Here is a 20620-nt window from a genome sequence, read left to right on the forward strand (position 1 = left end):
TTGTGCACGTCATCTACCTTACTAACTTCTAAGCTCCTTGAGATCACAGTTTGTGTACCTTCTATATCTTTCCATCCTCTGCAGTGCTTGATAAATGTTTGCTGAATGAAGGAATGAAGTTAAGAGTTAAAGGGTACCTTTTGATAAAAAAGGCAAATAAATGCATATACTGCTTCTCTGATGACAAGCTTCTAGCTACCATCACAATATTTTTTGTAATACAAAAAATCTGCCTTAATGAAAATGCCAGCTAATGATCACAAGTTGCCAGTTTTAATCAAATATATTATGCTTTTCCATAATATAAAGCACACAATGAGTGGAGTTTAATTTAAAATAGAAATCTCTGAAACAGGAAGAAAAACACAGCACAAAGAGAAGGGCAGGCACAACTGTTATTATTGAAAAACACAAATGATTATCTATAAAAGGAAACACTTGATATAATTGTTTCTTTTTAGTGATCTGGAACATGTGGATACACTCTACATCTAAAATACATGTAAAATGAAATTTTTGGAAACATAATAGGCTATCATTTCCAGCTATCTTTCAGTGAAGATTTGAAGGGGTGAGGGTGGGAGAAGCTTCCTAAACTATTCTTATAGCAGAGGGTGTGATATATAGATTGCTTCTACTTCCAATTGTTTTCCCAGGTGTTATGTTTTCCCCTTCCTATTTGAAATGTTTATTTCTGAAAAGAGCTCTGAAGAGATGCCAGGTCTTTAGGCACATGTTCTATAGGAATATCAACCATCAAGCCTCTGGGTATGTGTTCTGACTGTGAAGTAATGACAAAATACAGTGCCTTACGGAGGCAGAAAATGTTCACATTAATACTTCTTCCATTATAAAACAACATAGATGATATAATGTCACTGCCATAGGAAAGTGGCCTGCTGTTAATCTGAAGCTAAGAAAACCCTAAAGTTTTCTTGCAAACATGAAACGAAGTGAATTGTGAACATTCTTTTTTTGAGAGGAGGGTTCAGAAATATTGATCAAGGGAGAGTTATAAGTATTCTACTAACTGATCAATGTGGATTTCATCATTTTATCTGAGGATAGGCAGCCATTTTATCTGTAGGCAGGCAGTCACTCATAGTACCATTGCTGACCTGCAGCAATAAATAGTTTGCAACAGACTGTTAAGTTTCCTAACTAACAAGGCAATACTTTTCCCCATAAAACTATTGTTTGAGAGAGCTTTTTTTCATATGCAAATAACCAGAATGAGTTTATTTTCCAATAGGGAAATAGTAATCATTCCAGCAGCAGTCTTACAAATATCAACTGGCAAGAAGCACACAAAATAACTCAGAATGACATCAAACACTTAAAAGTTAGTAGGAGTAATTATGTAATTAGGACAAAGCAGAATCTGACCACAGTTGTGAGGTCTGCAAACAATTGCTCCAACTAAAGTGGAATGTATTTATCTTTCCTTGACAATGGGATTAATCTCCCTTTGGAAGAAAACTGGATCTCTTTGTGAACTTGGTGAGTGTATTTTTACCTATTATTCCCCCCCTGCTTTAAATTATCTTATTAAACTTTTCTAACCATTATCCATATATCTCCCCTTCCATCCCCACCACAGTATGGGTAGAGTTCCCCTCAAACCCAAGCCAACAAGAGAATTACAGAGATGCATAAGTTTCCCTATTTCTCAAGTCAGGACTTTCTGGGATACAACAAACTCTCCAGTCCTGTAACTTAAAGCAAAATGCTTCATTTTGAATAAGCCTTCTTGGATTCTCATTCTCTAGCAACAAGACTCTTAAAAGGAAATAACTGTTCTGGTTACTTATTAAAAGAACAGTGTGAAATTTTGACTTCCCCATTTTGCTCTGGACTACATGGGAAGACTCTAGTGTCTGACAAAAATAAGATTACAAAATGACCCATTTTTTTCTTACCTTTACTTCACCTTTCTCTAAATTGGTTTACAATTATTTTTAAATATCACACTTCACTTTATGGTGCAAACCAAAGGTAACTTTAGAACTACTAAAACTAAATTAAAAGAAAAATTGCTGTATTCCCTAAGTAAAACTGCAGATAGGGTTAAATTAAATAAGGATCCCACATCAAGGGGAAAAATGAGATTCAAGTGTTGCTTGCATTAAGGTGAACAAGATACATGGGTATCTGATCTATTAGGAGGCAGTAAACAAAGAAAGGTAAGGCAAAGGAAGCTAATGATTTGCTTTGTCTTAAATTTCACTACAGAGCTAGAGATAGAAAAAAATATTGGACCAATTCTTGCTCTATAAATCTCAAACTTAACAAGAAATCATGTGCTCTTCTCCAAGAACCACAATGAGAGGGTGGGAGCAGGACCTTCACTTGCGGGGCTGTTGGATGTGCTGTGTCGTCTTGTGAGAAGGATGCTTTTCCATAGAGGGGTGTGGTTTTTGGTGAGCCACCTGAGCTGCAGCAGGGGGGAAATCTTTGTCACCCTGTGGTCAAATACAAAAGTATAATATTAACAATGTGATAAATGGAGTTATTTAAATTTGGGACTTGAAGGGAAGGGAAACCACTTGTGTTCTAGAACCATCAAAACATTGAATCCTTAAGAAATACTTCAGAGAGAGGTCTTAACCTGCTCACTGATCTTAATAGCTAACAGGTCCTCCCTGCCAGTTAGAAATAAAAGACATTGAGTTGGTTCTCAGGTTGATCCTTGAGCCCAGCTGACATGAAGGACAGGGCAAATATTCCAGGGAACTGCAGAAGCCAGGTTTTTATTTCTGCAAGTAACAATTCTGCATGTACAGAATGCAGGTGGGTCTTTCTCTGCTAAAGGAATAAAACTGTTTTTCTGCTCTAACTTATCAGGGAGATTAGTGTGGATGCCATGTCTAAAAAGACCAAAGTCCTACAACTTCTTCTCTATTCTTGCTCACTTAGTGATCTAATCCCATCTCCCATGGTTTCGATGACCCTTCCAGGGAGGTGACTTCCACATATATAGTTCTACCTCTAATCTGTCCCCTGAGCTCTGGTCAGCCTTACCTCTTCAACAGCATACTGTCTCTACATTGCTGGCACCTCAAACATGCTTCCGCTTTACTGCCTAGACTTGCCCTTCCTTTTAATGCCCCATTGCTACTGATGATGCTGGCATTAAGCCATCTTTGCCAACTCCCTCTATTTCTCATTACCTACAACTAATAAGATACTACATCAGATTGATTCTAACCAAGCAGTATCTCTCGTCTTCATCTCCTTCCTCTCCCTCTTCCCTTCCCTCCCTCATATTGCTCTCTCTTATACCTAATTAGATTACTAGCTGTTCCCTGATCCTTTCCTATACTCTCCCATCTTACACAGGAGACTCTCATGCCTGGAATACACTCGTCTCCTTTGTGGCTTCTGAAATTCATTTTAGATTCTGTGGTTTTCCTTTGAAAGCTTATTCTCTTCCCTGAAGCCTTCTCTGATTCTCTCCAGCTAAAGCTATTCCTTCTCTTCTCAAATTTTTCTAGAATACTTTGATTGCTCCACTTTGTCCCTTGTACTTTCCTTTCCTTTGTGCTATATTTATGTGTTTCTCTATAGCATTGTGGATTGTAAATTTCTTGATGGTAGGCTGCACCTCATTTTTTATGCTTTTATTTCCAAGGGCTAGCACAGTACCTTGAACTTAGTAGGTGCTAAATAAGTGTTTGTTTAATTAAAGATAGTTGGAACCCCTGAGGTCAGTCTGAAGAGAACTGTAAGGGAATGAGGGAAATTAAAGATGTGTTGAATCAAATATAGCTAATATACCAAAGAATGAACTGTATTCAACCTTTATCTATTATTTCATTATATCCTCTGAAAGTGTGTAATAAGGTGTGACGGCCTAAGAATTCCACCCAGGGCTGGGCTCCATTAATCTTCATGAGTTTATTAAAAATTTAAATAATCAGGCAATAACAAGTGGTGAAGTAATTAATGAAATCAAGTGAAAAAGCCTTTAGTCTCTTTGGAATATTGATAGAGAGATACAAATAAGCTCTTACCCTTGCAATGACACCAGAGATGTACACAGTTGGTTTAGGTGGGCTGGAAAAGGAAAGAGGAAAAGTAATTTAACATTATAACCTGAATCAAAAGTCTGGTCTTAAGTGAATACAATAAAAAATGGACAAGTAAGAGACTTATTGTTGATTGGGAGAAATTCAGGCAAAGTAGGAGCCTGATTAGTTACTTAGCTTTGATAATTTAGCTACTTAGGCTCACAACACTTGTGGAGTATCTCTTCACCTGAAGTTAACTTGAGAGAAAGAAGAATGCAGAAAATAAATTGTGGCAAACAGCAGGTGATTTGTCTAAGAGCATTTTCTTTCTTTCCTTTTGTTGATTTTTGTTAATTGTCAAATTGCATCTAAGGACATGAACAGTATTTTTAAACTTAATGCATTTGTGTGGGTTGCAGGAGATTACAAAGAGGGTGTTTTCCCTCCCAACAGCACTGCAACTATATGAACCTGCCTTTTACTTGGTTACCTAAGCCCCAAAGAATTTCAGGAGTTTTTACTTCCTGAAGCCATCATAGATTGATATTAATGGACAACTACAACTTAACTAGAAATAGCTTTATCTGCAAGAAGAGTGGAGGGATTGGATGAGGGATAAGGGAAGATCCTGTGCTGTTCCCTTTCCTCCAAAATCTGAAATTTCCACCTTACTTCATCTTTAAGGCTAAGGCAAAGAAAGCTACAACTTAAATATTCTCATATTCAACTATTATTATTACCAAGTATTAATCCTATGGTGCAAATGAGTTTGAGTAGATTCTTTATTTACCACCTGAGAGAATAGGACACAAGGCAAAGGAAGTTTTAAGATAAGGCGCATAGTGGAAGGAATGAAAGCTGTAGAATCAGAGGACCTGTGTTCAAGTCTAGCTCTGCTACTTACTGTCTGGCCTTTGGCAAGCCTCATTTTACCTTTCAGAGCCTCAGTCTCCTGTTAAACGAAGGAGGTGGATTAGAAGATTCCCAAGGTCCCTTTTAGTTCTAACTACATTCCTAAGGATGGTCCACCTGCCATCTAGGTGCTAGCCTGGGGCACTGATTGGTAAAGAGAATGAGAGGTAAAGGAAGATGGTACAGAAAAGCAAGTGAAGGTGTGATGAACACTTGGTTCAACTCACTGTTTAAGAACTAAGATGAGCAAAAATCACTCTTTAGGATCAGTCTGGCTCTGAATAACTACAAGCAAATCACTTAACATCTGTGCCTTTTAACCCACATGCTCTTCTTACCTCAGGATTGTCATGAGGATTAAGAATAATAAATGGTGAGAAACCAAAGGCTATAAGAATTAAAGTGGTGTAATTACTATCATTTTAGTAATAGAGAAACCCAGTGTCTCCAAACTCAGTCTGCTCCAATGTCCTGCTTTATAGACAAATAAGTATGATATAAGCAATAACATGATAAGGAGCTCCAGATGAAGTGTTCCATATATTTAGTTGGCTTTGCCTCTTTTCAGAAAAACAAAAAAAGTTTGTCTCAAAACAATAGTTGTGGCTTCCTTTGCTCCTGGCAACTGTCCTAGTGTTAAAAAAAATGCCAAACTGTTTACAACTTAAAGAGTTTAGCAAAAACACACCAAAAAAATCCCCCAAGTCATTTCTGTACTATAATGAGATTAGAAACTCAAGTCTGAATAAGCATCTCAACCAATTCCCTCCCACCCAACACAACCCCCCCCCTTAATTATTTAGTTAAGATGGGCTTCAGTGATTTTGCTTTTGTTGGCCTCTTTTTTCAGGGTAGCTGGATTGCTATTTCTCTTCTTTCATTTTTTGTACAAACAATTTAGCTGCTGGATTAATAGCCAGCAAAAGAAGTGTAAATTCAATTTGTTTCAGTAGCCCCATCTGGTCCTCTCTTATCTTTATATAGAGCATGTACATGATATGATTAAGTTATATAAGCTGTCAGCAAGTTAAGATTAGTACTGAATTCACAGCCTACCAATATAGTTTAACTCATGGCTAAACACTTTTGATTCAAAAACCTAAGCACTGAAACCTGGATCATTTAACTATAATAAATTATTTTTGAGGGAGCAGTAATATGGTATCTTTGAGGCTTTAAAAAATTCTTGTATTCTTTCACTTGGTTTAAAACCATCCATTACTGGACTGGAGGAGAGATGAATGGGTACTTAAATCACCCATTCCCACTCATTCTTGAAATGTCTACTTTATGAATCCAAGACTCAGCTTACATTCTACCTTCTACAGGAACCTTTTCTAAATTTCCTTAGTTGTTTGGACTACCTTCCTCCTTAAATATTTTTAGTGCATTTTGCCTGATTGTCCTCTTATAAGGGGAGGTGGGAGAAAACAGCTACTTTATATTACATTTATTTGTACAAATATTGCATTTCCCACTTGAATGTTATATCCTTGGGCAGGGGAAGTTGTATTTTTGTTTTCAAATCCTCAGCTCTTAACATAATGCCCAGCTTAGTGGATAGAGCAGTTGTGCCTGAGTCAAATTCTGCCTCAGACACTCACTAGCTGTGTGAGCCTTGGCAAGTCAATTGACCAGTTTGCCTTAATCCACTGGAGAAGGAAATGACAAACCACTCCAGTATCTTTGACAAGAAAACCCAAAAGGGGTCACAATGAGTCAGATACAACTGGAAAGGTGGAAAAACAATGACCTGACAAAATAAAACAAAGGCATTATGAACAAACAATAGACACTGAAAATCATCAATATTTCTAACAATCTAATGGCACAGATAAATCCTATTAGCTACAATGATTTTATTTCAATTTACACTACAGCTCTGAAGAAAAATAAGACCTAATGTCTGATCACAAAGAGTACTATAGGCTCAACTGGAAGGGTTGTAGATGTTGTCCAACCACCTCATTTTGCAGATGAGAAAATGAAGCCCAGTGAAGATAAACTGTGAGTCCAAGGGCATGGGAGTCAGTAGTAGAGCTACTTCAAGCATAAAAATAGTTACTACAATAAGAAAAAACAAGAATGACAACACTATGAAAATAAGTTTGGTTTGTTAGAAAGTGCCATGGGGGCCCTGGCCATGCAGCACTAGGAGGAACAGGACCTGAACAGACCTCCAGGGCAGAATTCCCAGCAGGGAGGGTCCCAGATCCCTCAACCCACAAAGAAAACTCCAAAGGTCAGTGTGGGAGGGTTTTCCCAGCTGGGTGAGAGGGAAGCAGGGTCCCCCCAGCAGAGGCAACAGCAGCAGCAGCAACATCAGGCGGCAGGCAGCTATGGTGGCCACTGTGGAAGCAACCTGGGTCCATTGTCCAGGCAGCTCAGCTTAAAGCCTCTGGGGGAATTGAGCAGCTGATATGAATCTCAGCCTTGAGCATGGTACTGGTGGGAGAGGAGGGGCACTAGGACCCTCCTCTTGACAAAGGATTCAGAAGTCAAGTAACTGGCTGGGAAAATGCCCAAAAAAGGAAAAAAAAAAAAGACTACAGAAGGTTACTTTCTTGGTGAAAAGGTGTCTCCTTTCGTCCTTTCAGATGAGGAAGGACAAGGCATACTGTCAGAGGAAGTGAAGGCTTCTGACTCCAGTACCTCCAAAATGAATATAAAATGGGTTCAAGCCATAGAAGAGCTTGAAAAGTGAGCCAGCAGCTTGCTGAAAGAGAACCAAAAAAATTGCTGAGGAAAGTAACACCTTTAAAAAGAGGCTAACTCAATTGGAAAAAAAGGTCCAAAAAGCCAGTGAGGAGGAGGCTTTAAAAAGCAGAATTAGCCAAATAGAAGAAAAGGTTCAAAAGCTCACTGAACAAAATAGTTTTTTAAAAAGAGAGACTGGAGTTCAGGGAAGCTAATGACTATGAGATAAACCAAAAAGTTACAAAACAAAACCAAAAGATTGAAAAAACAGACAATAATGTGAAGCATCCCACTGGAAAAACAACTGACCTGGAAAACAGATTCAATAGACACAATTTAAAAATTATGGGACTACCTCAAAGTCATGATCAAAAAAGAGCCTAGATATCATCTTTCATGAAATTATCAAGGAAAACTGCCCTGGCATTCTAGAACTGGAGGGCAAAATAAATATTGAAAGAATCCACCAATCACCTCTTGAAAAAGATCCAAAAAGAGAAACTCCTAGGAAGACTGTGGCCAAGTTTCAGAGTTACCAGGTCAAGGAAAAAATATTGCAAGCAGCTAGAAAGAAACAATTCAAGTATTGTGGAAATACAATCAGGGTAACACAGAATCTAGCAGTTTCTACATTAAGGGATGGAAGGGCTTGGAATAGGATATTCCAGAAGTCAAAGAACTGGGACAAAAACCAAGAATCACCTACCCAGCAAAACTGAGTATAATATTTCAAGGGAATAAATGGTCATTCAATGATATAGAGGATTTTCATGCATTCATGATGAAAAGACCATGACTGAATAGAAAATCTGACTTTCAAACATAAGAATCAAGAGAAACATGAAAAGGTAAACAAGAAAGAGAAATCATAAAGGACTTTCTAAAGCTGAACTGTTTACATTCTTACATGGAAGATAATATTTGTAACTCTTGAGACTCTTCTCAGTATTTGGGTAGGTGGAGGGATTATACGCACGCACACACACACACACACACACACACACACACACACACACAGAGTACAGGTTGAGCTGAATCAGAAGAGATGATATCCATAAAAAAAATAAAATTAAGGGGTGAGAGAGGAAAACTTTGGAAGGTGAAAGGGAGAAATGGAATGGGGCAAGCTATTACTCAAAAAAGAGATGAGAAAAGTCTTGCTCAATGGAGGAGAAAAGGGAGGAGAAGGGGGAAAAGTGAAACTTACTCTCTTCATATATGGCTTAAGGAGGGAATAACATGCTCACTAAATCTGGTATGAAAATCTATCTTACGCTACAGGAAAGTAGGGGAGAAGGGGACAAGTGGGGTGAGGGGTATGATAGAAGGGAAGGCAAATGAGAGAAGGGAGCAACTAGAAGTAAACACTTTTGGGAAGGGACAAGGTCAAATGAGAGCACAGAAAGAAAGGCGGGGGGGACAGGGTAGGATGGAGGGCAATATAGTTAGTTTTACACAACATGACTATTATGGAAGGCTTCTGCAAAACGACATATATACAGCCTGTATTGAATTGCTTGCCTTCTCAGTGGGTACGGGGAGGGAGAGAAGTTGGAATTCAAAGTACTAGAAATGAATGTTGAGAATTATTATTGCATATAACTGTGAAATAAGAAATATAGGTAATGGGGTATAGAAATTTATCTTGCCCTACAAGAGAGAAGATGGGGATAAGGGAAGGGTGGGGTGTGATAGAAGAGACGATATATTGAGGGAAGGGGTAATCAGAATGCAAGATATTATGGGGTGGGGGGAAGGGAGAGATGGAGAGAAAAATTGGAACTCAAAATTTTGTGGAAATGAATATCGAAATCTAAAAATAAATATTAAACACACACACATAAACTTGCTGTTTGACTCAAGGTAAACTTAGAAAATTAAGTTTATTTTTTTCCTTTGGAAGGTGGGGCTGGGGGTAGGGGGATGGGACTGAGTTCTTTGAGCTTCTTTAGTTTTGACCTCACAGGAAGGTCTGGTGGATATGGTTATTACTACACAGCTTGGGGACTTAACTGATAATCCAAGAAATCATGTTATGAAGGCAACCTATCACAAAAAATTCTGCTAAAACAACAGATGTTCTGAATATTGCCAGTGACCTTTAAGCTCCATAAACAAAATGAATTCTCAGATTTATTACTCCTCTTCCTATTAGTGAAGAAAGTTACTAGTACTACTAAATATCATTTACATAGTGCTTTAAGCATTTTACATGTTATCTCATTGGATCCTCACAACCCTGGGAGGTAGGTGTTTTTATTATCTCTATTTTACATTTGAGGAAACTGAGGCACAGAGATGTTAAATAACTTGTCCAGCAATAGTGAGTGCCAGAGACAGGATTCTCAAACAATGATCTTCCTGATTCCAAGTATATAGCACTCTGTTCTGATTCACCACCTAGCTGCCTTATAATGCAATAATACTAATCTCATTTCTAACCCCTGCATTCCTGAGGAGTGGGTCAGCTGCTGCTTTCAACATTTCTAGCTATGTTATTTTCTATGGATAAATGTATGACATTTGGATCAAGTTGCTAAGTTTGAGGCATATTAATAGCTTAAAATGGAAGAGAGAAACCACAGACCTTTACAAACCTTTCTTTGTTGGGACAAAACAAGAGCAAGGCAAGAGATGTCATAAACCTCCAATCACCTCGACCATTAGCTCTTCACCAGGATGGCCACCAGGTGGCCTAAGAGCTAACATTGAACATGTAATGTTGAATGTAACAATAGAAACGTTGGAGTAAATTATTAACTTATAAGAGAAACATATTTTTTTTCATTTACAGCTTGTTAAAAGCAGAGAGCAGAGTCATTTCCAATTACTGGGTAACCCCCTCCTCATTTCCCATAAATGACAGAAATTTGGGTTAGATGGTCCAAGGGTCTTTTTGTTCTGTAGTTTATGGACCACAAATCTTAAGACTGATTGGTAACAATGAGAAGTAAGATTCCTTTCCTGTGGTGTACTCCTCCAAGCAGAATTGTCTGAGTTTTCAGGTTACTCTTGGCAGGAGGGGTGCAGGGAAAGGGGAAGGAAGGATAACATTCTCTAATATTAATTTGAGGAAAATAATTTCACAAAGGAGCTATTTGAAGACTTAATAGATTTTCTCGTCTTACATTCCCAGTCACTACTACATGTTTTAGCATGAGTACTTATTGAGGGAAAACAATGGTACCCGGAGGCTATTTGACATTCAATTTTTTAGCCTTAAGATTATACTTTTCTGAGCAACTCCTTTGGGAATCCAAGGTTTTGAAAACTTTATGCTACCTGGGAATCTAGTGTAGAGAGGGGAAAGGGTGAAAAATGGACAACTCTTGTCACTTAGGTACCTGCTTATCTCTGGAGAACTCTATCATAAACTTTTCTCCAAAGAAATGGGCTTTGTGAGGGTCATAGTAAGGTCTCCCAATGCCTTAACATCTTATTATGGATTTCAAATTACTCTTTAAGAGTATTTTAAAAAGTCACTTAAATTTAGAAACACACCTTTCTGAGAGGATTGGTGAAGTTAAAGCTGCTCTGATAGTCTAGCCAAGGCTTGTTATGACCTAATAATCAAAAGGAGTACCTTTTCCCACCCTCTCACTGCCCCTCTAAATTTTGAGGGTCTTAAGCCTTTAAGTGGAGAGAACAGTTAATTTTGAAGGCTTTTTTAAAAAAGTGGCTTTTTAAATAATATCCAGTAGCTATTTTTTTTTTATAAATCTTTATGTTGATAAAGTTCATATTGTGTTTTATGTTTTATCAAGCTTGGCCAAAAGATGGCAAGGAATGAATTTTTATAGAACTAGCTGAATTGTTGCTACCTCAACTACATATATTTCTGACTTCAATTTACCAAATGAAATTGGTAAATAATTATTTATGGCATTTACGTAGCATTGCACTGATTATTCTCTTCCAGACACAGGAGTAAAAAATAAATATAAGAACAAGAAATTCAAGAAAGCTAGTTCTCCCAGCTGTTTGTTGATACCCAAGTATTTTACATTTTATTGGTGTTCCTTTCAATGTAAAACCTAAATTTCAAGTATTCTGTAAGATATGATGGTTGCTTTGAGGATATATTTAATCTGAGGAAAATCACTCTGACAGATGATGTTTTGAAGATGAAATATTACTTTCTTAGGAAACAGAAACTGAAAAAAAATACTATTCTCTCTCTTCCTCAAATTCTCAGGCCTTTCCCATTTTTAAAGAATTCACTTATTTAAGGTTAAAGAAAATGCAAGCAAGGCAGATTTAGCTAGGATTAAAGTTCCTGTAACACTTTCTATAAATCAGCAGAAACTGAAGCTTATCACATAGGGGAACAGCAAACCATTACCTGTTAGGCTGAGAGCTCTTAAGGTTTTTTTTTAAATATATGTGGAATTGTTAAAGACTACACCTGCTAAACCTCAAAATCCAAGATCATTCCTTCTTGAATTGTTTCTTAAAGGTAGCTTCATCATGAATTATACAAATTGACTTTCTGAATAAAGTTCAAACACAGTATTTAAAAAATTCAGAACATTCCAAGGAAGCTCTAAACAGTTAAGACACAATGCCCAAAATATTTCTGAACGAAGTGACAAAGTTGTCCAACAATGAGCATAATAAATACTAAGTCTGACAGTCTCATCTATGGTTTGACAATCTATAAGGCTTGTGCTTACAAATTTTTTAAAAACTTCAGCATGCTAAGCTAATCTAGGGTTTTCCTGAGATCCTAAAACTACACATTTATGTAAAAAAAATTAGGCCTAGTAAAGAGAGAAGTCAGGAAAACTGGGGTTTGAGTCCTATTCTCCAACCTTCTGAGTGCCCCAGGCAACTCTCTAACACTGTAAATTGCAAATGACTTGCTGACATGAATAGAAAGGAATTTTCACCAATGAGAAATTATCCACATAGATGAAATCACAAGTCTGGACAAAACAAAACAAATATATGCATATACTTCACATTCTTATAGAGTCTCTGATTTTACTGATTCATTGGTGAAAGTGACCTTAGGAATCAACTAATTTAATCCTGTCGTTTTATTTTTTATTTTATTTTTTTGGAGGGTAATCTTGGTCATGATTTGTCCAGGGTCACACAGCTAAGTAAGCATCAAGTGTCTGAGGCCACATTTAAACTCCTGTACTCCTGACTCCAGGGCTGGTGCTTTATCTACTACACCACCTAGCTATCCCTAATCCTCTCATTTTAAAGATAAGCAGAAATTAAAGATAAAATGACTTTAAGTTCACATAGCAAATTAGTGGCAGAGCTGGAACTCAAACCCAGGTCCCTGGATTGACTCCTCATACGATCCTCTTTCCATCTACACCACAAAGGGCACTGTTCTATATGTACTATTTAACTGCTTCAGTTTTCTTTCCCTTTCCTTTTTGTCAATCTGCTCCCGTTGGGGTTCTCAGGGTAAGTTAAAAGTTTGACGCTACCAAAATGTAACAAAGGTCTATGGGCTCAGTGGTATTCTGGTGACCTGAGTTTGCCACAAAGGAGACTAGAAGGGACATGGGGATAAAAGAAGGGCTAGAAACAAGGCAATTAAGTATGTTCTTTGCTGAAACTTGGGAAATTTTTTCCACTTGAGAACTCTTAGGGAATGGGCATAACTACTGCTCTCCTTGCCCTTTTACTTTTCCCCTGTGCACCTCATTAAGGACACTGATAAAAATGTTAAGTGTTGGCACTGAGTCTGCGTGTGGGGGCTGATGGAAAGAAAGAGGAGTAGCTGCTTTTATTTATGGCACCAGCTGAATCTAATAATTTTCTAAGGGAAAATTCCCCTAAAACATGTTCATTCTAACACAGGGGTTCTGGGAGAAGATTTCAATGTTACCTTCATTTCTCCCTTTAAAAATAACAAGAAATCTTATTTTTTGTGTATGAAAACTGGCTTGATTTTTCTCCATTTTGCCTTCACATTTTCTTTAACTCAGGAATGTTACAGTCTCAGGCCAACATTTACGGCTTTTATAAATACAGTTCAAGTTCCACATTATTCTACGGCCAAAAGCTATTTAAGAAAGAACTTCTGTAGGGCATACAGGTGGGGTGGGGATGAAATCACATTACAACAAATACTTCTGAGAAGAGTTGTTGCATACCTCTTCCTTATCCATAGCCACAAGGCTTTCTTTTACTTCCCATCCCTCAAGGCAAGGACTGGGTTATCTTAAATTTCTTCCCTAACCTGGCAGTCTTTGAAATAAATACACAAATTTTTATTTAAATGCTCACTGCTAGTAACTACAGGGAAACATACAGCAGTTTTAAAAGAACAAAATGGGGAATTTGGAACATTTCTAAGTTATGACACTAGTCTTTAACAAAGTATAAATGATGTTTCTTAGTTGCCTCACTATTGTTTTTATTTTGTTTCGAGAGGGAACTCGATGAAACTTTTTATAACACCTTTGGTTTTCCCCTTTTGTATGATCAGGAAAACAAAGGAAACTCCCAACTCATGCACTCTAGGATTCAGAGACCTAATATTTTGTGATTACAGTTTATTTTACATAGAATAAAGTGAAGGTAGGCTGTGCCAGGGATTTAAGGTAGAAAGAAACTCAGGGAACAAGTGGGGTCAGAAGAGGTACAATATAAAATAGGCATATTTTTCGGATGGCAAATAGGCAAAAAGAGACTTGCCCAAGGTCATATACAGTTACCATGCAAAGCAAAGATGGAGGTCCACTTTCTAATGTTTTATTTTAGGGACAACCTTAGGTATTATAATTACATGGTGTTAGGTTCATTTTTTTCCCATTTACATTGCTGCAGTCATTGTGTATATTATTTTGTTAGTTCTATTTTACTCTGAATCACTTCAAATAAGTCTTCTTGTGATCTTTTAATTCTTCATATTCAGAGGTATTTCCATTATGTTAACATAGCACAATTTGTTTAGCTATTCCTTAATTGATGGGCATCTTAAGGTGCATTTATACCAATCTATGGCAGATTATAATCAACAAATTCTAAGTGGGACTGCTAAGGTTCAACGCTCTGCTAAAAGCAAGAGATGGAAGTCTGACAATAAGGAAAATGACTCCAGAAAAGCAAGATTCCTAAAATAAAGGATGTGGAAGGGATCTCAGAGATCAGTTAATCCACTCTCCTTACTTTACAGGTAAATAAATTGTGTCCCAGAGATATGTCACCTCATGCAGCTAGGATGATAAAAATCAGACACAATTAATGTCTCTTTGGCAGTCTGATGGTGGGCCCCACTGTAATACAGCATAATAAAAATAAATGTTCATAATTATGGGCTTAAATCATCAAGAAAAAATTATGTTCCTTAATCTTTGTTTCAGAAAGCAAGAAAAATATCTAATACAGTTTAGAAAAATCTCCAAAAAAAAATTTAAAATGTTAATTTTAGGGACATAAAGGTAGGATAAACTTTAGGTTCTTTAAATATTATATATGTATTAAAATAAATATATATTTATATAGAAAGTTTACTTTTTATTCTAGATTAAAAGGTAGAAAGAGCCTTTGAGGATATTTATTCTTTGTCCTCATTCTACAGATGAGAAAACTGAGGCCAAGAGATGTTAAGTCATTTGTCCAAGGTCACAGGTAGCAAGCTGCAGAGATTCTTCTGAACTGAAAATCTTTTCACCATACCCCACACTCCCTCTCTATTTATGTTCTACTTATATCAGGCCTGTACAACCTGTGGCCAGTAGGCACACCAAAGGATTTTGGGCAGCACTTGAAAAATGCAGATGTTTTCCTTTACATTTTTTGCAGGCTGCCCCAAACCCTTTGGCTGGCTGCAAGGCCGCAGGTTGTGCAGGCCTAACTTAGATCAAACACAAGTAACTGACAAATGAGGCATTAAGATACTCATTTTAACACAATGAAAAATGATGAAATATAGAAAAATGAGGTTATTTTCCTGCCCTAGTGGAATTTTTACTGGAAAAAGGCAAGTGAAACTACAAAAAAGTCAAAGTAGCATGACTCATCAGGAGTTGCTTTTGGGTGAAAACTGCTGCTTGGAGCTTTGTCTATGGGGAAACCTGCTACTACTTTAAGTAAAAAACTCTTAAACTAAAGCCAGCAATGACTTGGTTCCTTTGGTGGGCAAAATGATAAAACTCTTCACCTGTTTAACCTTCAATAAACACTTAGAGCTTTGCTTAATTCATGATCAAAGAAAGTAGAAGTTGGACCTTTAAACCTTAGTCAGTCACCAGAAATAACTGGTCTCATTTGGAGGGAAGAATAAAACAGCTTTGCTACAGCCCTATGGGAAAATGCATTCTTACAGTATCTTAGGGTCAGTGTTATTATTATAGTACCTCATTAACAGGTCTGGCATGAGGATACATAATTTTAATTTCCCCTTTGCTAAGTGGTAATCATATGGCAAAGAAATTTGTCTTTTCCTTGTGGAATCCTGAAAGCTGTTTAATGTTATCTGCCACAAATCAGCTACCATAACCGATTATGAAGAGTAGACCATGACTCCCTGCCTGGGAGGTCTGACAAAGCAGAAAAAACCACCAGGGTCAGAAGAAAAAATGTGCGGTGACTAGGGAAGCAAGTTACTCTTAACTAGAACCTTAGTGGGGAGAGAGGGAAAGAGGGGGAGGGGGGGGGGAGAGGGGGAGGGAGAGGGAGAGAGAGAGGGAAAGGGAGAGGGAGAGGGAGAGAGTGAGAATTAGTTAAAACATTTCCCGGCAATCAGACTAAATACAAGCTCACTGCTTATCATTTGTAGCTCTTGAAACATTTTCAGGCTTGGTTTTAATTTATTTGGGTTATTAATTTTCTGGACACCAAAACAATAATTATAATTAGCATGGCTGGCTACCAGAGGGAAACATTTCACTTGACTGAACATAGACATGTCTTTGTAATGTCATTCTACAAAGTTTCTGACAATCAAGGTTGTTGATTTCCCCAATTCAACCTCCTGCTAAGACCAGAAACCTTCCCACAAGATGGCACTGTTGCATCTTTCAACTTTCCTGTCATTCCAGGAAAGCAAACAAAGGCTCAACAACTTCAGGGAATAATTAGAAATAGAAGATTATTACTTGGCAAAGGCTATTTGCAACTAACTTAAAAAAAAAAAAAAGACAACCCAAACTTCTAGTTACACTTGTCAAGTGTGCCTGTCTGGAGGTGCATAATAAACCATAATTCAAATCTTCTAAGTAAAATTCCAAACCCCTGAGGAAATTATCTGGTATTCAATTCTTTCCCTGTACCATGTTTAAGTGTTGATTAAATCTATTTAAAAGAGAAAATCACCACAGAGAAAAAAAAAATCTGGATTTCACAATGAAATCACCTTTACTTTCAATGATCTCAAACTTGCAGGCTTCTCAAACTAGGATTATAGCCTTCTTTATTCAAATAGTGACTGGTGATGACATAGCAGAAATCTAGCTGCAGTCACAATCATATATTTTCCTGTGATTCAAGGCAAACAACCACCCACTCTTCCTGTATATAGTTATCAGTTCTCCTGATTTGAGGGCACTGTGATCCTCTTAAAATGAACACTCACTCACCATCTGTTGTTTTATTAAGTCTAAAGAATGAAAGGGTTATTATCTCTCTATTTTGATGGAATTTTATTTATTTAACAGAGCTAAAACATGTCTACCTTCCTAGATAACTCCAGTATTGTAGACCCCATAGGTAAATGTGAGTTTGGATGCAGGTTATAGTGTGGCCTAATATTTACAGAGGACCCTAAATAGTGAATCTGGAGAAATAATGGCTTATTTAATTACGGAATCCAGAAATTTCTAACTTCTAGAGGAAATATATATATAAAAAGCTAAGAATATAATTTAAAAATGAATAGTTAAATTTTTCCTCTGGACATAGTTGTTGAAAAGGTCATTCCAAATTAAGAACTAAAAATTTAATTAACTCAGAAACCTTCATGATCTTGCTTTTATCATTTCTACCTTTCCCTAAATGAAAAAAAGGTCATAAAAGTGAATAAAATCAGTATTCTTGATACTTAGCTGGCATGTCTGTGTGGCCTACAGTCACTCAGGGTAAAAGGAGATAACAAGTGGTTATGAAAAAAGAAGACAGTTCTCTGAGATCACATAAAATGAGTTCAAATCCTACCTCTGATTAATACTTACATGATCCTAGACAAGTCACCTAATCTCCATTGGGCCTCAGTTTTCCCTTTAAAATAAGGGGAATGGACTGATGGGTTTCCTAGACTTATATCCTAAATAAATTTAGAAAAAGTGGCATGAAACAATTCTGTTTTGTCAGCTGGACTTAAGTATACTTTAGTTCGAATGTTTTACAAACTTCCACAGGAATAGTTTTCTATAAGGTATTTTGTAAGTCCTGTGAAAAATAGAGAGATCAGTGAATATGTTTAAATTTTGTTCATTTTGTACTCTCCTCTGTGCCTCACTGGACACTGCAGGTTGGGACTGTGGGGAATTAAAAACAAAGGTGACTTCCCAAGCCTTAGAAAGCCTGAAAAAATCCTTCACTAGACATTACTGAAAGATACGCAAGTTAAGGAGAATAAAGACCAATAGCAGTTTGTATTCCCTTGACTTACAACCAAATGGGGATGCTTTCCTTATCAATTATATCAATTAGTGTATGTTATAGATTTTACACACACACACACACACACACACACACACACACACACATCTATTAGCATCTTGTTCATATGAGTTTATTCTGAGACTATGAAGGCAGTTACTGGCAAACAGATAATTGTGAGATGTTTTGGGTGGAAGTTCCTTTAATAAGCTTCTCCTTGAATAGTTCTATCTACCTAAGGAGAAGAGTGGAGCTGTGGATTAAAAGCTTAGATCTCACTCAAGGGCCCTGCTTAAAGATGATCTGAAAGTTGTTCTCTCCTCTGTGGTCTGGGGAGGCATTTCACAGATGACCTATAGGTTCAGTGGTACAACGGAAATCCTCTCAATTCAAGCTCTGTTTGGTAGTGGGCTAGGTGTAGGCAATTGGATGAAAAGGGAATGAACAAGCTTGTGGATCTGTTTCATGTTCCCTACTTTAGACAGGTAAAGTACTTTGGGCACAAAGTCTAGATCTTACTTATGCTTGTATCTCTCTGAGAAATGAATAGTGCCTTACATAAAGTAGGCAAAAACAAAGAAACAAACAAACAAAATCAAAACAAACAAAAAAACACACTGCTAAACTGAAGGGAAAATGAATTTCAGCTTTAAAAAATAAGGGAAAAAATGAAAGTCCACCTAACAGTTACATGCATGAAGGGGCTCTGCAAAAGATAGCTTTCTAAGGGAAAGAAATTTAATAGGGAAAGAATTGAGCTAGCTCTACAACAAATAGTAGTAAAATACTGAGACTTTCTCATTTACTAAAATAGCTAAGACATCAAGCTACCTAAGTTTACGGCCTGTTAATATATACAGACCAAATCTGTAGAGTATGTATGACATTCATCTGGTCTGGCAATGCGCTGCCTCCACTATTAAAATCTGGTATTTCTGCATGTTTCTCCAAGATTTCCTTGTGGTATGATTTAGTTCAGAAAAGATTTACCTGTTGCACAGGTGGCACATAATACAGAATGTCAAGATATACTCAAATAAATCTGTGAGCTCATTGATTTGACAATTCCTTCCAATTATGCAGATTGCTTAGCTCCATCACAGACCTCTTCGCTGCCCTCTATGTGATAACTGTTTTACACTGTTGTTTTCTAATGGTTTGGTGCCATATAGCAACACCAATAAAATGTCGATATTGGAAAGATAAACCTTTGATTCCAACATAAGCTTGGGTTACTAAAGGATTTTATTCCACTCCAGATTCAACTTATCCATCTGTATTTTTTGTTTCAGATACACACTGATGTACAAGTTTGACAAGTCGTCTGCCCAACCACATGTCATAATCTGGGCAATATCTATTCTTTATCTACTTGGGCTTTCCGGTCTGAGTGGTCAGGCCAAATTCTTCAGTGGTTACACAGACATCTTCTTTATAGCACCTCCTTTAAAGGAGCCTTCACAGTGTTTTGGGGCTTAATGCTATACCATAATGGCCTCAGTGAAGAGGGCTATCTCCATCACAGTTGGGAACAACTTTGCCAAACATCTATGCCCTGTTTTATATGTTTTAAGTGATGTTCATGACCAGTGGGTCATTGAACAAGGTCATTTTTATTAGTGTGTAATAAAGGAAACTTGAATGCTTCTAAAATATAAATGGGAGGAATACTTTGTTGGAAAAATGCCTGTAAGGTAGCACTTTGCACTATCGAATAAAATGCCTTTAAAAAAATATTACATACCCTGGAATAAAATCTAGATGGAAGAAAATCCAAAAATCCATGACAAAGACTACTTTCAAGAAGTCAAATGTCAGATTTTTGTAGTGTTGGTTTTTTTTAATTTAGAGAAGAGTAGTTATTTTAAATATCGACATATTTATTCTGATGACTTCTTTATTGTAAGGGGAGAGAAAGTACAAGAAAAATGATAACATAAGGCAAACGTTTACCATCAACAGCATCACTAGAAGGGTATTTATAAAAAATGAACCAATCATACCCAAAAGATCAAACTTTAGGTAAGAAAGGAGAAACAAATTGATCTGAGTACTGATCCTTTCTGCTCTGGCACTAGTTATACTTAAAGGGAAGTAAGATGGAACTTAAATTGGATTGACCATCACTGACATTTACATAAAATGGAACATTTTAAGGGTACATAAATTTGCCAGAGTGGGAATTCCCTTGACTTAATGAAGACCACAAATTCTCTTATGACATGGAAAAATATTTTTGAGATTTTCCAGAGCCAAAAGGAAACCATCATTCTGGGGCCAACCTGGTGAATGAGTCCTTCCCCAATTCTCCCACCCCCATAGAGAAGTAGAAACAAATTTTAGAATATTCCAAGATTATTTTTCTTTCTGGTCACTTAAGTCTCACTGCTATCCATGGAAGTTGGACAAAAAATAACCTGCGGGACTAACAT

General features: G+C 37.0%; 1 protein-coding gene across 1 annotated transcript in view; it reads right to left on the bottom strand.

The window, feature by feature from the left end:
* Positions 1 to 251: 251 nt before the first annotated feature.
* Positions 252 to 20620, bottom strand: part of DAP (death associated protein) — a 73184-nt gene continuing 52815 nt past the window's right edge. The window contains exons 3-4 of the mRNA XM_072605428.1: positions 4014 to 4056; positions 252 to 2462 (exon numbers count right to left, since the gene is read on the bottom strand). Of these exons, the coding sequence (XP_072461529.1) occupies positions 2346 to 2462; positions 4014 to 4056 (160 nt within the window). The 3' untranslated portion in view covers positions 252 to 2345. The remainder of the gene's footprint in view (positions 2463 to 4013; positions 4057 to 20620) is intronic.

Source organism: Notamacropus eugenii, chromosome 4 (genome assembly GCF_028372415.1).
Source record: "Notamacropus eugenii isolate mMacEug1 chromosome 4, mMacEug1.pri_v2, whole genome shotgun sequence".
Lineage (NCBI taxonomy): Eukaryota > Metazoa > Chordata > Mammalia > Diprotodontia > Macropodidae > Notamacropus > Notamacropus eugenii.